This window comes from Vipera berus (genome assembly GCF_964194415.1).
Source record: "Vipera berus genome assembly, chromosome: 3".
Taxonomy (NCBI): Eukaryota; Metazoa; Chordata; class Lepidosauria; order Squamata; family Viperidae; genus Vipera; species Vipera berus.
Window position 1 is genome coordinate 194,398,389 of NC_138204.1, and position 16,236 is coordinate 194,414,624.

General features: G+C 38.2%; 1 protein-coding gene across 3 annotated transcripts in view; it reads right to left on the bottom strand.

The window, feature by feature from the left end:
• Positions 1 to 279: 279 nt before the first annotated feature.
• Positions 280 to 16,236, bottom strand: part of UBR5 (ubiquitin protein ligase E3 component n-recognin 5) — an 86,122-nt gene continuing 70,165 nt past the window's right edge. For all 3 annotated transcript variants that reach the window (XM_081325002.1, XM_081325003.1, XM_081325001.1), the window contains exons 48-59: positions 14,374 to 14,617; positions 13,168 to 13,282; positions 12,661 to 12,805; positions 11,319 to 11,449; positions 9,397 to 9,457; positions 7,835 to 8,010; positions 7,559 to 7,643; positions 6,781 to 6,936; positions 4,828 to 4,941; positions 4,114 to 4,258; positions 3,491 to 3,576; positions 280 to 3,269 (exon numbers count right to left, since the gene is read on the bottom strand). In XM_081325002.1, coding sequence (XP_081181128.1) covers positions 3,057 to 3,269; positions 3,491 to 3,576; positions 4,114 to 4,258; positions 4,828 to 4,941; positions 6,781 to 6,936; positions 7,559 to 7,643; positions 7,835 to 8,010; positions 9,397 to 9,457; positions 11,319 to 11,449; positions 12,661 to 12,805; positions 13,168 to 13,282; positions 14,374 to 14,617 — 1,671 coding nt within the window. In that variant the 3' untranslated portion in view covers positions 280 to 3,056. The remainder of the gene's footprint in view (positions 3,270 to 3,490; positions 3,577 to 4,113; positions 4,259 to 4,827; positions 4,942 to 6,780; positions 6,937 to 7,558; positions 7,644 to 7,834; positions 8,011 to 9,396; positions 9,458 to 11,318; positions 11,450 to 12,660; positions 12,806 to 13,167; positions 13,283 to 14,373; positions 14,618 to 16,236) is intronic.

The following is a 16,236-nucleotide window of genomic DNA, read 5'->3' on the forward strand; positions in this document are numbered from 1 at the left end:
TACCACCACTAAACTAACTAGGAATTGGAAACCCTAACACAAATTTTATCAGCAATAATGTTTTATTAGTGCCTAGCCTGCTGTTCGAACAATTCAAGTGCTGGTTTAACTTAGTATATAGTGTCTAAAGGTTTACCCACAAACTAGCTTGATGGCTGATCTTCAGCTTCCTCCATCTTCTGAAATGTTAACAGGAATCAAGTGGCAGCACTCATGCTATCTCTGGCAGGTAGTAATATTGACATGTATGCTGTGTTAAACATATACAGTGCTAGCAAACAGATTAAATGAGGCTTTTTAATTGTTCATAAATCTGCATATTTCACAATTTCATATTTTATCTGTTTCTTGCAAAAACAAAAAGCTGGCCTGGTCAATAGACAGTGGTGCTAATTAACAGATGTACAGAATAACCTTGCTTTGTTGCAATATTAGTCCAAAAGGCTAAATTGTGGGCAACATAAAGGAAATTCTGAAGGTACCATAATTTTTTGGGACACATAAGCCATAGTAATCATTTCTTGTGCTTATTTGTATTGATTTCACAGTTGGTGGCTACCAGTTGCCAAAATACATCTTGTTACAAAACCGAGGTTCCATGGATCAAGAAAGTCCCAAAGGACTTTAGAGGGTTACCATAGCAACTCAATTGTCATAATTTCAAGCCCATTCAGCTCTGTGGCTTGAGGGAAAAAAGTAACCAAAATCCAGCTTTTAAAAGAATATGATTATCAAAAGTCTGGTAAAATTCAAGACACTATTGGAAAACTTTCCTATGACTTTTCTTGCCATATAGTTAAAAGAAACTAATTTAAGCCACACAGTAATGCGGTGTACAATTTTAATAAGCATTTCTTATTAAAAGCTTGATAATGTTCAAATATACAGAGAAAAGCTATTTATATAGCTACATACACATTTTGAGTCAATGACTACAACATTAATCATTCTAGCTTTCCCCTTGCCATTAGAGTAACAACAAAGTATTGTTTGTGTACATGTGTGTTTGTGTATACACACACGCTACTGTATAGGCCTTATGAATTTTTGTAATGTATTTTGCTGTGACTGTTGTAAGACAATTGTATTATATACAGAGCTATACATATAACATAGGGATAGGCTAGATATACACAGGTTATATATAACAATATTTTACAATATACACAGCCTTTCCTAAAAGGGCTTCAGAGAATATTAACTTTATTATGCCTCAACTCTTCTGTGAGGTAGGTAGCATTTTTTAAATTACAGAATGCAAGAGGCTCAGACATTATGAAACTTGCTATAAGCCAAGTAGCAAATTCAAAAACAGAACCTGAATGCTATGCCAAACATGAAAAACTCCATCCTTTTCCTTAAAAGGGCTGACATTCAGAAAGAATGATTTCATCAAAATGTGTAAGGGGGAAAAAATAAAGCACCTATTTAATTTTTTAAAAACTGAGTAAGCCTGGCACAGCTTTTAAGAGAACAGTCTTCAGTCTTTATTTAAAAGAGGTTACAGTTAGGGTTTACACTGCTAGAGTGCCTGCCAAAACAATCGATAGTCTACAGAAGCAGGATGCTCAAGGCAGAAAGAGGCGTGAAAGTTGTTGGCATAGAGGAAAGAGAAGAGCTGGTCCTTTTGGCAGAAATTCAGGCAAGTTCTTGATGTGCAATTTCCCCCCTGCCAAAACCCCACAGAAAATAGACGTAACAAATTATACCATGAGATAGTAAGCATAAAATAACAAAGAATCTTCCCCTTTCCTACAATATGTTAGTGCTCAACTAAATAGGATCTTAATATACTGAAATATTATGCACTAAAATGCTTTAATAAAAATAGCATTTTGTATGTGCATCACAATGCAGTTGGCAAACATTTGTGTGCTGGGTAAGTATCTGATGAAAAGATTATACTTTGTTGGATCAGGCCATCTTAAATTTTTCTGCTAACTGTAAAATGCAGATTGAACTGCTTCTATTTTAACTGAAGAGAAAGAGTAGTTTTATTCACCTACAAACAACTTAATAGATGTGATGTGCAGTTGCAACTAAAATATACAGGTCACATAAATAAAAACTATTTTTTCAGTATGACTTTGTAATTTATTAAAAACTGTAACAAGATACTTAAAAAAGGCTAGATACAAAAGTAGTTAAGCTGCTCACGAACATTAAATTTTTTTTTCAAAATGTACCTTCAAATAATCATGATCTTATAAACATTTTACAGTTACCAGGTAGTGCCCAGGCTGAAATTTTAACCAGCTTGAGACACAGCAGAACAAGTGTCTGGATTTGAGCTGGAGGTGTAAGCCTCCTAACCGACTGCTCAAAGAAAGAGGGATACAAAATGTTGATTGTAAACGATTAAATACTGTGCATTGGCTTCCTTCTTACATACAAAAAGAATCTCACTAAGGTTATACAGACTACATGCAAACATTAATGGTGGTATTTATTGTGCCAGAGTCCAGTGCAAGCAGACAAAATTGCAATGGCAGTGGTTTTTGTAAGCAAACGTGAATGATTTCAACTCTTAGCTCTAACTGGCAAGAACTTTTTACAAGTTCAATATACATGATGCACAACTGCAGCCAACCACAAACTTAAACACCATTTTTTTAAAAAAATTAAAATAAACCACAGGACATACTTCATCTTTTATTTTGAAATTTCCTATTCCCTCTATACAAGCACCTTTGCTGAAACACTTTCCAGAAAGGCAGCAGTGAATTTTTTTTTGAAGAACATTTGACAATATTTCCACCCCTTTTGAAAAAGTTAAATCACAGTGTAATTTATATTGTTCTGCTGTCATCTTAGGCTGGATTTGGCCAAGACGTTAATGACTAGCAAATTGATCACAATCTTAACATCGCCAGTGCTTCTTCAGCCCTTAGGTTGCAAACTTTGCTTGGGAATATTGCATTTTATCATTGCAGTACCAGCAATGGGAGGGGGCATGACAGCTTTAACTTTCATAAACTTTTATGGACAAATGGAAACTCTACAAAAAAATCTAGCTAGTAATAATTATACAGCAATACACACTTTTTTTTAATTGTCTACACAAAACCAAAATTTTTGGTCTTAATGGCGAGTAGTAACTTCTGTTTTAGAATCTGTTTAGAAGAATAAAGTGGAACATAAAGGCGTGATATACATGTGTTTGCTGTAGGAAGGTGTTGATCATCTGGTGGTCTTATTGTGATGGATGGCATAGGCTGAAATCCTTCTTCACTAGCAGGTAATGATGGGCTAGATGTCCAAAAGTAAACCTGAGGACCATTAAAAAAAAAACTGTTAATTCTTCACTAAACAAATTCATACCCAGTTTTGATATTAATTATTCCATATTAATTAAGCCACCATGAGAAAAAAACCTGGATAACAATATATAAGTGAGAATAATTTTTTTTAACTTGTCAAAGCAAAGGAATTTAACAATTATATACTCAAAAGGTAAGAATTAGCTCCAAGGAAAAGAAATAGTACTTACTAAATCTTGCCTTTCAGTCATGCTCATCTTCTCTACTATGGACCAAAACCATCGTTTAAACTGCAGAAGTTTTTCAGCATTTTCTCCTATTAGAAATGAAGTAAAAGAATATTAAAAGCAGATACCCCATAGTATTACTTTCAAAAGTGAATTCATGGAAATACTTGAAATATGCTAACCTTGTACTAAATGCTACACCACTACTCTTTAGCTGGTCAGTAATACAATGTTCATTGTAAATTACATTTTGCATTACGTAAGTGATCAAGTTTCAATTTTTCAAAAAAAAATCCAAAAATCACATTTGAAAGAATAAACTGAACTATCATTTTTAATTTGTGAAGAAGCTCCCCAGTAGGCACAGGATAAACACAACCAAGAAGCACTAGTATGTAAGGATTACACCCAACTGTTTCTATCCCCCAGAAGAACTTGGACACTGGTAAGAGATCATATTCCCACTAGGTCCCTTTCACATCTTCTCTAGAGGAATGAAATAGGCCAGCTTATACAATATTGGATAACCTTATATAACTTACAAAACATTTTATTTTTTAATCAGTATGCAAAGACACTGATCGCAATTTTATTATGGTGCAACGTATAATCAAAATATATTATACCTGACTCATCATTGAAAGAAGTAAAGCTGATTAGCATCTGCACATTAACTTCACCACATCCATTGACTAGAAGCCTGAAATCTTCTGCTGTCAAGTCTTCTAATGAATTCTTTGGGAGTACATCCAACAGACCCTTCCTCATTGCCTGAAAAAGCCACCAGAAATAGAATTTTAACACTCAAATGCACCCTGCTGGGTTACAATACAACTCAAGATTCCTTGCTGCCCTGAGTCCTTAGGGAGAAGGGCGGCACATAAATTTAATACATAATAATAATAAATTTAATAAATAAATAATAATACACAAGCCTTGCTATGTTCTCATCATGAGCTGAAGCAATACCTTTCCAGAATAATCCTTTGCTTCACATCATCCACACCCAGAGATAAAATAGAGGAAGTGGGGGGTGGGGTTGATAACCTCTCTGTATTTACATGGTTACTATTTTATATTCTGGAATCAAATATTCATAACTGGATCAGGAGGAGGAAGAACAGTGTTTTCTATGCTAATTCTAAATTTCATTCAGATATATTGCTGATACTGAGAAATGTATTTTTGTGACAGATTTTTGAATGTTTTATGAAATGTAGTATTTCATGGACAGCTTAAAAGTTTGTTATCTATCCATTCAACATGATATTTATTTAAAGATTACAGAACAGTAGTAAGAAAAAGTGCATCAAATTCCAAGAAGACTTCACATCACTTACATGTAGAGGTTGTTCTGCAACTACTAACATTCTATGTTCTGCATATTTACGAACATATTCATACACATTTTGAGGAGTGACTGGTATATTTACACCATTGGAAATAAGTTCAACCTAGAAAAACAATGCAACACAGAATTATTTTTTAAAATCTTATTAAAGCCTTCACAACCATCAGTTATTCACAACTCCTCTTAATCTTGCTTTTTATTACATTTGTCACTAAAATTACTGAAGTAGCTATAGATGTTAACATTAAGAGATATATTTATATATTTATTATATTTTTATACCGCCCTTCTCCCGAAGGACTCAGGGCGGTGTACAGGGCAATAAATATAAAAACAGAATACAAAAGTTAAAAAACGATTAAATATTATGTCCAAGTTTAAAATAGTAATTAAAAACATATTAAAACCCCAACCCTAACCCATCAAACCAGGTCAGATTGCTCAAATAAATAAGTTTTTAGATCGCGCCGGAAGGAGCGAAGGTCGGGGGCCATCCGGAGCTCAACCGGCAAGCGGTTCCACAGGTCTGGCGCGCCCACAGAGAACGCCCTCCCCCTGGGGGCCACCAATCGACATTCTTTGATCGGAGGCACCCTGAGGAGGCCCTCTCTGTGGGAGCGCACTGGACGGAGGGAAGTTGACGCCGGCCGCAGGTGTTGCCGTAGGTAATCCGGACCCATGCCATGTAGGGCTTTGTAAGTCATTACCAACACCTTGAATCTCACCCGGAGGACAACCGGCAGCCAATGCAGCTCGCGGAGCAAAGGTGTAACATGGGAGTATCGGGAGACTCCCAGCACAACTCGCGCGGCTGCATTCTGCACCAGTTGGAGCCTCCGAGTGGACTTCAAGGGCAGCCCCATGTAGAGAGCATTACAGTAGTCTAGACGAGAGGTCACAAGCGCATGAGTGACTGTACGCAAGGCATCCCGGTCCAGATAGGGTCGCAACTGGCGCACCAGGCGAACCTGGGCAAAGGCCCCCCTAGTCACAGCTCCAATATGCTCTTCTAAAGAGAGCTGTGAGTCTAGAAGGACCCCCAAGTTGCGCACCCTATCTACGGGGGGTAATAGCTCACCCCCCATGGCAAGAGATGGAATAATCGGAATTTCCCGGGATGCCGGCACGAACAGCCACTCAGTCTTGTCAGGGTTGAGCCGAAGCCTGTTCCTCCCCATCCAGACCCGGACCGCCTCCAGGCAACGGGACATCACGTCGAGGGCATCACTGGGGTAGTTTGGGGTCAAAATAAAAACTCCAAAACCACGAATGATCTCACCCAGCGGCTTCATATAGATGTTGAACAGGAGAGGCGAGAGGACCGATCCCTGAGGGACTCCACAAATGAGAGGCCTCAAGGTCGACCTCTGCCCCCCGCCAACACCGACTGCAAACGTCCCAGAAGGTAGGAGGAGAACCACTGAAAAACTGTGCCTCCCACTCCCAACCCCCTGAGACGTCGCAGCAAGATACCATGGTTGATGGTATCAAAAGCCGCTGAGAGGTCTAAAAGGACTAGGACAGAGGAGCAACCCCTGTCCCGAGCCCGCCAGAGATCATTCACCAGCGCGACCAATGCCGTCTCCGTGCTGTACCCGGGCCTGAAGCCCGATTGGTACGGGTCTAGATAATCAGCTTCATCCAAGAACAAAGGGAGCTGCTGCGCCACCACGCTCTCAACAACCTTCGCCAGAAAGCGAAGGTTGGAGACCGGACGAAAGTTGTTTAATATTGCTGGGTCCAAGGCAGGCTTCTTGAGGAGGGGTCTCACCACCGCCTCCTTCAAGGCAGCGGGAAAGCTACCCTCACTCAAAGAGGCAGTGATCACTGCCTGGAGCCAGCCTCGTGTCCCATCCCGGGCCGCATAAATCAGCCAGGAGGGACACGGGTCCAACAAACACGTGCTGAGACAGTGACATTAAACACAGTAATTTGTGCCTACCTGTCCTCCACCTTCCTCTTTGCACAGGTCTATCGCAAAAGCTAAGTCCATTGCTGCAAAAACTGCATCAGCATCTGTACTTTGGGAAGCGAGGATGAGTTGCCGTAAACTCTCATACATAACCGGATCAAAAAAGGCAAAATCATGCCAGTTAACCTGAAAATAAAAAAGTAATCATTAAACATTTACTTGTGTTTCACTGTATAAGTAGTGCAGTTAAGCTATTGTTGGGAAATTTATAAGATTTTACAAGTAATATTCTCATATCTATTTTAAGAACAATAGTGTATAGACATTTCCACCATCTGATCAAGAAGTTAAATAAATCACAATATAAGCACAAAAGTTAAAGAGCATGGGTTAGTTCTCAGACTGATTGTTAAATCTGATTTGGGCTTATAACTATTTGGGTTTGTGACCTCCAGCAGACTATAATTGAAATTCTAGTTTGTTTTGAAAATAATGGCTTATTTTAGTTGTTTGATGAAATTTCTGCTTAGAGGATTATGAATGAAGGGCTTAGGAGAAAGGCTATAATGATCTCACACACAAAAAAAATAATCAGTTGATATCTTATTTGTAGATCACCATTATACCCAGAATGGAGCCTTTTGAAATATTCTTTCCTTTTTTGGATAAAGTATCTGATAGTAAGGAAAGGAACAAACATTTTAAACAGAAGGATGGAGGTCATGGAGCAATGCCCTACATTTTTAGCTGAAGACAAATTTCATCAATTAATGCAGCATCCCTATGCTACATCACTAAGAGGTCTTACCTTTCTGCCAAGAAGAACTTTTATTACATGTCGATTTAATGTAATTGGACACAGTTCATTTTGCAGCAAGCATAACCCTAGAATTCTGAAAATCATTAGAAAGCAGTTAATATTTTAACAGAAAATTGCTAACAATATCAAAATAGAAGTATTAAGAAACAATCATTATTTTCAAATTTTGGTTGAAAATCCCAATCTTATTACATTTAATGTTATATAACATTTCATATTATTTTTCTCTCAGAAAGCAATGCACTCATCTAGAGGGCATTTTACCTGCCAATATTTCTGAAGCAATTCAATCTGGCTTCTGTATTTTTGCCTGGCCTCGGTGTATAAAAACCACGTTTTCCAGGTTGATAAAACAGTGGTGCGTTATCATCACCATCATCTGTATCATCTAATTCCATGTCCACAACGCTACGACTAGAACCATGTCGTTTTCTGTTTTCCTTTTTTAAAAGAAACACACAGTAGAAATAAAAAGTGCTTGTTTCTGTTAACAACCAACTTTAGTACTGAACTGTGTATTCAAAACATACCATTCAAAAAGATGATTTCAACAAATGCTAATGCTAATTTAATAATATACATCTATGTACTTATCTAACAGTTTCTAAAATATGGACTCTGCTTTAGTTTTCTGTGTGTCATCTCTTCAAGCAAATAAATACTAGACTAGTCTAATTTCTTTCTAATAAATAAATTTTAGGTATGAAAAAAGGCTTGTACACTCATCAATTCAACAGAAGGAAAGAACAAAAGAACTAACAGTAATTTGTAAAGACGTAGCATGCAAAATACTCTGAAATGAAACTAAGAAGAAAAATGTTGTCTTAATGAGTTTACTACATATCAACCCAGAGATAATTTTTCCTCTTACCACAGAATACAGCTAATCTTATGCCATCTGCTTTCCTAGGTATAAGACTAAGATGAGTAAATGAGACCATTTCTAGGCATAAAAACCCTGTTACAGATACTCTTCATTTAGCGATCAAGAATGGGACAAGTAACTTGAACATTAAGTAATGACTAAGTGAAATTTCAACTGTGCTTATAATTTTATTTCAGTTTTCCTTTGTTTTACAAATCTACAAAGGTTGTAAATTGATCATAAAAGTTACTCTTTCATCACTGTCCAAAATGTGAATGGTTCCCAAATGAGGCAATCACTAAATGAGGACCAGCTGCATGATCAATTTCCAAGACAAAATTGAGACTGTAAGTTACAAGAGCCAGTTGCAATAATATGCTGCAATGTACAGTCTCTTGTTCAGAACTCCAACTGCCATGACTTCATGGAATTTGAGGGATTCTTTTATAGTTGTTATTTAATTTGATGACTCTGGGAATACATATGATTTCTGGTCTTATGTATGTGATTAAAAGAATCTGTCCCAGGCATTGTTTACCTTAAAGAATCTTTTATTCGAGAAACAAAGTATCAGCACTACATAGTTGAAACCAGAAACTAAATTCCCCTTCCCTGGATACAAAGTAACAAAGTGCAATTCCATCCTCCAATAAACAAGTCATAAATCACATTCCCCAATTAGCTTGAAGCGCAGGCTTTCTCTCCAGCTCTCCAGCCCGCCAAAACACTATCAGCTCTGAGCCCAATGTTGTTGGGTTCCCATGATTAAGTTATTGTTATGACTAGCTGGACTTTCATCCCTGTTCCTCCTCCCAGCAGCAACTAATTCTAAAAGCAATAGAGAAAATTGCTGCATTTCCATCTGTTCTCAAAGCAAGAACATCCGATGTTAGCAGCGTTGACAGAACCTTCATCTTTAAACAGTAAATTTAAAAACACATTGTCTACAGATGTTTCTTACTTGTACTTTATCAGAAGAATCCAACAAGCCAAGGTCTAGAATGCTGTCAGCTCCATTTTCCCTTTGAAAAGAATAAAAACCAATTATACTGAGCCAATATAATGTTTAAGATAGAGATTGTACCACTTTTAGGATATGGCAATATTTGAGTACCACCAGTTGCCTAGCAGGTGGACGTGGCTTGCTCAACACCATTCACTGGACACAGCTGACTCGAGACAGCTGGGTCACAATGGAACAAGTTGCACTGGCTAACTCTATGTGGGTGCAAAAGTCAGTGCCACACAAACTCCTCGCCTCCCCAAACTGCTAGAGCCAAGTGTATGCGCTCGCACACACACACCGCATTCCAGGTTTGGGGACTTTTATCCACAGAGGAAGGAAAGGGCCTTCTCTCCAAGCCCAGGCATGATTGGCAATTTGCTAGCTCAGATGTGGATACAAGTCTCCAAGCTTGGAATGGTGTGTGTGTGAGAGAGAGAGAGAGAGAGGGAGAGGGAGAGGGAGAGGGAGAGGGAGAGGGAGGGAGGGAGGGAGGGAGAGGAGAGGAGAGGAGAGGAGAGGAGAGGAGAGGAGAGGAGAGGAGAGGAGAGAGAGAGAGGGGGGGGGGTTCTTTTCCAAATCTCAGACATCATTGGTGTTTCCCTGTCCGGTGCCCCCTCCTGGCAAAGCAGGAGGTGGAGGACATTTGCAGGAAGCAGTTTCTTCCGAGTCCAACTTCTATCTTGACACATCTCTGGAGAGCAAGAGGCGGCAGCAGGGGAGCAGCGCTCTCGAGCCCTGCACAAGGGAGGCTGGCTCTTCTAGGAAAGGGAATTCCCATTTCCAATTGTGCGTGGTAAAAATGCTGGTTTGTTGGGCAGCCTTTCCTTACACACCTCCCCTGCCACCCCTTCCTCCTCTCCAGAGATCTGGAGGGGAGACAGAGATCTGGAGGGCAAGGTGCAACCTCCATATTGGCCACTTCTACCTCTCCAAGCCCTCCTCAATTAAACATACATTATATATATAAATTAAAGCACAGCCAAAAAGAAAACATAGTTAAATCACTAATTACAGCTCTTCACATATTTTTTTGGAAAAACCACCTTTATTGTTGTTAGGAAGGAAGAGCAAACCTTATTAAGGAACTCTTAACAGGAAGGGAATTGAAGACCCCAAAAGCTCTTGTTCTTTCTAAACCGCTTTCTCTTTGAGCCTTTAGTTCTCATTATTTTATTATTATGAATTTAAGAAGATCAAAGGCCTCCATAGCTCAGAATGCTCACCTTAAAATCAGAACCTTGGATTCTCATCCAAGAAGCTTCTTCAGCTCTGACTGGGTGGTGGGGAATGGAAGGATTTATATTCCTTGCAGACAGCTGGTCATTTTCATTCTTTTAGAGAGCTGTTGGAACCATTTGGAGGTGTACCTGTGTCCTCTGGGTCACCTAAGTAGTGCAAATGTGTGTGGAGCCTTCTTGGCTACAGGATGTTTTCTGCCCTGGCTCCATACACATTTGCATTACCCAGGTGACTCTGAGGACATGGGTAAACCTTCAAATGGTTTCAACAACTCTCTAAAAGAATGAAAATGATCAACTGTCTGCAAGGAATATAAATCCTTCCATTCCCCACCATCCAGTCAGAGCTGAAGAAGCTTCTTGGATGAGAAGCGAAACGTCTTCAAAGAAAAAGAAGAAAGTCCAGTTGCCTCCTGAAAAAGCACCTTTGGGACAACCATGACCTGGATGACTGAGAATCTCCACAGACCTTGTAATAGCAGATGCTGTGTCCAAAATTTGGGGTGAGTTTTCAGCCATTTGTTTATAAATATGGAGGAGGTAAGGTAGATACCTTGGCTTCTATAGGAACTCAAAAGCCAATCATTACCATAGTTGAAATTCATATACATACTTTAATTCTCATTAATATTAAATCACCTTCCATGTGCAATAATAAGCTCCATAGCTTCATCCACTCTTGCTCGAAGAGAATCTTCACTTGCTAATAGTAAAAGCAGCTGTGCAGGTGACAATTCCAATAGCATACCTGTAATTTTGCTTGCAAAAGCCTGAAAAGATATAGATTTATATTTATTTTCCTATGTTTACACGCTTCCCTCTACCTGATTATTATACTAGATAGGCAGAAAAAAATCTGCTGTCTGTTTCCCAATATGTTAAAATTATGGGTAGAGAACCACAGGATAAATGGGATGGGATCTGGCTCCAGGAAATCTCTACTCCAAACATAGAAAGGACAAATCCAGATAATAAAATATAATATATTCTGAATTCAAATAATATTAAAAATGTGGAAAGATTCTTTTTTTGGGGTTTATCCCAATCACAAAGAACAGTCCAATAAGCAAATTAAACTAATAGATTCAAACACAGAACAAATTCTGTTCTAACCTTGGATTTTTTTTTTAGTTATCTATCAATGCTTCTGTATTTAGGCTCGCCTGTTTCCAATTTCAGCTTACAGCCATCCTTCTCAGCCCTTCTGATTTTTTGTGCAGCAATAATTAAACAATTCCCTTCAGATTTCCAACCGAGGCCTTTTCCAAGGATGCATGCCACAAATAATGACAATGCTAGTTAAATATCTGCTAATGGCAGTCTATTCTGTTCTTAGATATAGCAATATTCACAAGATCCATGCTAACCCAGAAATTTATTTTAATGGGAGGCTTTTTCAGACTTAAAAGCCATTAATCTGACATTCAGAAGAAAGGATGGCAGGTACAGGATTGATCAAGAGCCATGGTGTCGCAGTGGTTAGAATGCAGTACTGCAGGCTACGTCTGCTGACTGCTAGCTGCCAACAGTTTGGCAGTTCGATTCTCATTGGCTCAAGGTTGACTCAGCCTTCCATCTTTACAAGGTCAGTAAAATGAGGACCCAGACTCTTGGGGCAATATGCTGACTCTGTAAACCACTTAGAAAGGGCTGTAAAGCTCTGTGAAGCGGTATATAAGTCTAAGTGCTATTATAGCTATTGCTATTGCTATCTTCGGTCTTGCCCAGAGGAGGCAAGTAACCCTCTCATCTGACTCATAAGATAACATAGTGTACATATGCTAGATTGTGGCATATTAAGGTAAGTCTTGTTATCGTAGCATGTTCGACACCAATGTCAGTAAATAGATTATGAAATGCCCAAGGAGATATTAAGGCAGAGACTATAAAACCCCCCAATAAAACAGGTTAGAATATTTTGTAAAAACAAAAGAACAATGCCCTCCCCACCCCCTCCCCAAGTAAAGAAGCCCAGGCTCACAGGTTGCATTGCTTGTACACGGGGATAAAGTCTTTCACCCAAGGCTTGTCGATGTGCTGGAAGAGGATCAGGGTCATCACTAGGATTTCCTTCAGATGCAGGTCGAAAAGGTCTGGTGTCAATGGATAGCTGCCTCCTAAAATCCCTTTAAAAACACACACAAACAAACATTCTTTAAAAACACACACAAACATTCTTCATCAGAAATTATTATTGTTCTACGTACAACCAAGACATTGCATTGCGGGTCTGTGTTAGAGAATAAAAATGGGGTTTCTGTTCTGTTAAAAGGATACGACATCAGTCTCTGCTCCACCTTTTGTCTGTGCTTCAATACAAGGAAGAACCTCTTGTTTATGGTTTTTTTTAAATCATTTTGAATCCTTGATTCTGTAAGATGTTTTAGAAAGGTATATATACCCTGCTCTGAAGTGCTACTCTGCTCCGTTACTAGAAATTTGCACCAGAAAATTCATGAGCAAAATTTACGTTAGGGGGACAACTTACCTGTCTCTGTCTCTTCGAGAACCGGTTCGCAACCCACTGCTGTTTCTCCTCATTTCTCTCTCCCGCTCCCTTTCTCGATCTCTCTCCCCTCTGTTCCGTAATCTCTGCATTAGACCTGAAGAGAGAGTCAAATTTGTACAGGATTTTTCCTATAAGAATCATAACTAATGAAGCAAAATACAAAATTTTAAGTTTGGAATCTTTTTACAAAATATTTAAGAACTGATGCAATAACACTATTTTATCAAATTCTAAAAAACATTTTAGAAGACTTTTACCCTAGTTCAAAAATATAATTACTGAAGGAGAAAATGTGAAGGTATGCTATTTGTGAATCCTTCCTTGCTTTGTTTATTTTCAAGGCCTTTACAATATAGTTAGTCCTCAACTTATGATCACAACTGGGACCACAATTACTGTTGCTAAGCAAGGTAGTTAAGTTAATGATGTCCAATTTTACAACCTTTTCACCATAGTTGTTAACCAATCACTGCAGTTGTTAAGTAAATCATGTGATTGTTATACAAATCTGGCTTTCCCCATTAACTTTGCTTGTCGGAAGCCAGCTGGGAAGGTCACAAATAGCAATCACACACAACCCTGGGATGCTGCAACTGTCACAACTACATGCCAGTTGCCAAGCACCCAAATTTTTATTAGGTGTGTGGTAATGCTGTGACAGTTAAATGTGAGGACTGGCCATATGTCACTTTTTCCAATGCCATTCTAACTTCAAACAATTTCTAAACGAATGGTAGGCCCAAATACATGTAGCTGAAATAGAATAGATATATTTCCCCACATAAGTTGTTTCTTTTTTCTTATTCTTCCTTTGATACTTCTTCTACATTAATGTTACTAATAAATCTCTTAGCAGCAGAGGTGTGTGCCCCTTTTATTTCAAAACAATACAGATGAAATATGGGAAAAATTCTGACAACTTCTTCCTATTTTCCTTATTTAGTAATCTTCTTCTATAACTGATTGTGCAGAAATCTGCATTCCAGATTAGTAAGGTTTTGTTTTTGTCTGAACACACAGGACAACTGTATCAAGTGTGCAAAACAATATTGCTACATAATTTAGACCCTTAATTTGACCATTAAAACCATCTTTTTAGACTACAGCATAAGCTTCTGTCCTTCTCTTTGCCAAATATGCATAAATCTTAAATGGTGTGCAAAACATATTCTTTGGGATACCTACTTGTATGTGTCCCCTTGTTGGCATTTTGAATACAATCTAGATTTGGCAGTTTCTCATTTGACAAAAAGGCTTGTGCAATAGCAGTATAAAAGCTTCGTGCCACACCACTGCCTTCTCCTGGTTCATCCTTAAATGTAACCTTTACCCTGTGGACGGCCATTGGAGTGGTAGCACATCTTCGACCAAAGTGATTGTTGAGCTGTCTCATTGTTTGCTGAATTAGAAGGTCTCTATCCCGATCAACCTAACAGACATATCAGAAGAAGAACTTAAACTCTGAAGAAAAAGGCAAGACAAACACTAGTGTTATACGGCTACACTTCCTCTCAAAGTCTGCCCAATAGTATCTCTTAGCAGCATTTAACCAATTATTCAGAAGGTTAATATGACTGTAGTAAGAGTGACCAACTGTCCATGAGCTGTTTCAGTAAAAGGATCAGAGGAATATGGGCTAGAAGAACACTAAGGTGATATCAGATTCAAGATATTAAAACTGTATCATTAGCACCATTTCAGTATTTTTCCTTAACGTAAAAAGTCATGCAGTGTAATAATAAACGTCATCATGTCAAGAAATATTTTGAAAAGATTAAAAATCAGTGCTATTAAGGCTGAACAACAAATTTCCATAGCTTAGTATCTCCCGAGATACCATTTAGCAAAATCAATAAAGGAAATATAATAAAAACTCCATTTTGAAAATACCCCAAATCCATCTAACTTATTCTCAATTGACTGTCACATATTGATTCAATTACTCTGAGTAAACTTACGTACATGTAGTTTTAACTTTTGGGTTTGCTTGGTCCTTCCAGAATTTATAGCTGAAGATCAATTATAATTTTATTTATTTCTATCCTCCTTTATTATTTTTACAACTAACTCAAGGCAGCAAATATATCCAACACACCTTCCTCCTATTTTACTCACAAAACAACCCTGTGAGGTGAGTTGGGCTGAGAGAGTGACTAGTCCAAAGTCATCCAGCAGGCTTTCATGGCTAAGGAAGGACTAAAACTCATAGTCTCCCCCTTTCTAGCCTGGTGCTTTAACTGCTAAACCAAATTGGTTCTCTATTCTCAGCAGATCTGAAATCTGGAAGTAGCATTTAGAATAAAGTGGCCCAGTTACTATAGAGAATACCAAACAGGAACCACATTACAGAGTTTCTAACTAAACTGTTCTGGTTTCCAACAGAATACTGGTCCATTCCAAGGTGTTAGCAATGAAATTTAACCCTCTAAATAAATTTTAATATTCAAGAGAGCAATTCTCTCTATATATACCTGACTCAGTAGCTGGCCAAGTAAGTTTTCCTTTGCCTGTCACTATTGAGAGTTATATGCATTATATGGAAATGGGAGAAATGGACTTCTTGACTACAGCATCCTTCTTCTAGAAAGTTCAGGACTACTGATAGTTATACAGTTCTCAATAATCCTAATACTGGTTGTTATACCCCCTGGCAACTTAGCCAATCTTTGGGTTTCCTGATAGTAGCTTAATGGTGTTTTGATATTGTTGACTGGTATTTCTTGGTGAAATGCAGAATATGGCTTGATAAGTTTGTGCTGAGTTGTTTTATTCATTGTACAGCTTCCTCAGTTTCTAATTTAATTAACATCCTGTTAGTAAAGTGAAAAATACACACACACACACACACACCCTATAAAACCAGAATTCAGCTAGTCTCAGTGGCATTACCATCAGCATCATCTCACTGACTTAAATTGGCTTTCAGCTATGTTTCTGATGCCTAGATAACAGTTTTACTGTCCTTTAGTATAGAACAGTATTTTATTCTATCAAGTTTTTATTTAAAAGATAATTTTACAACTTTTATTGGTTATTTTTTTGACATAG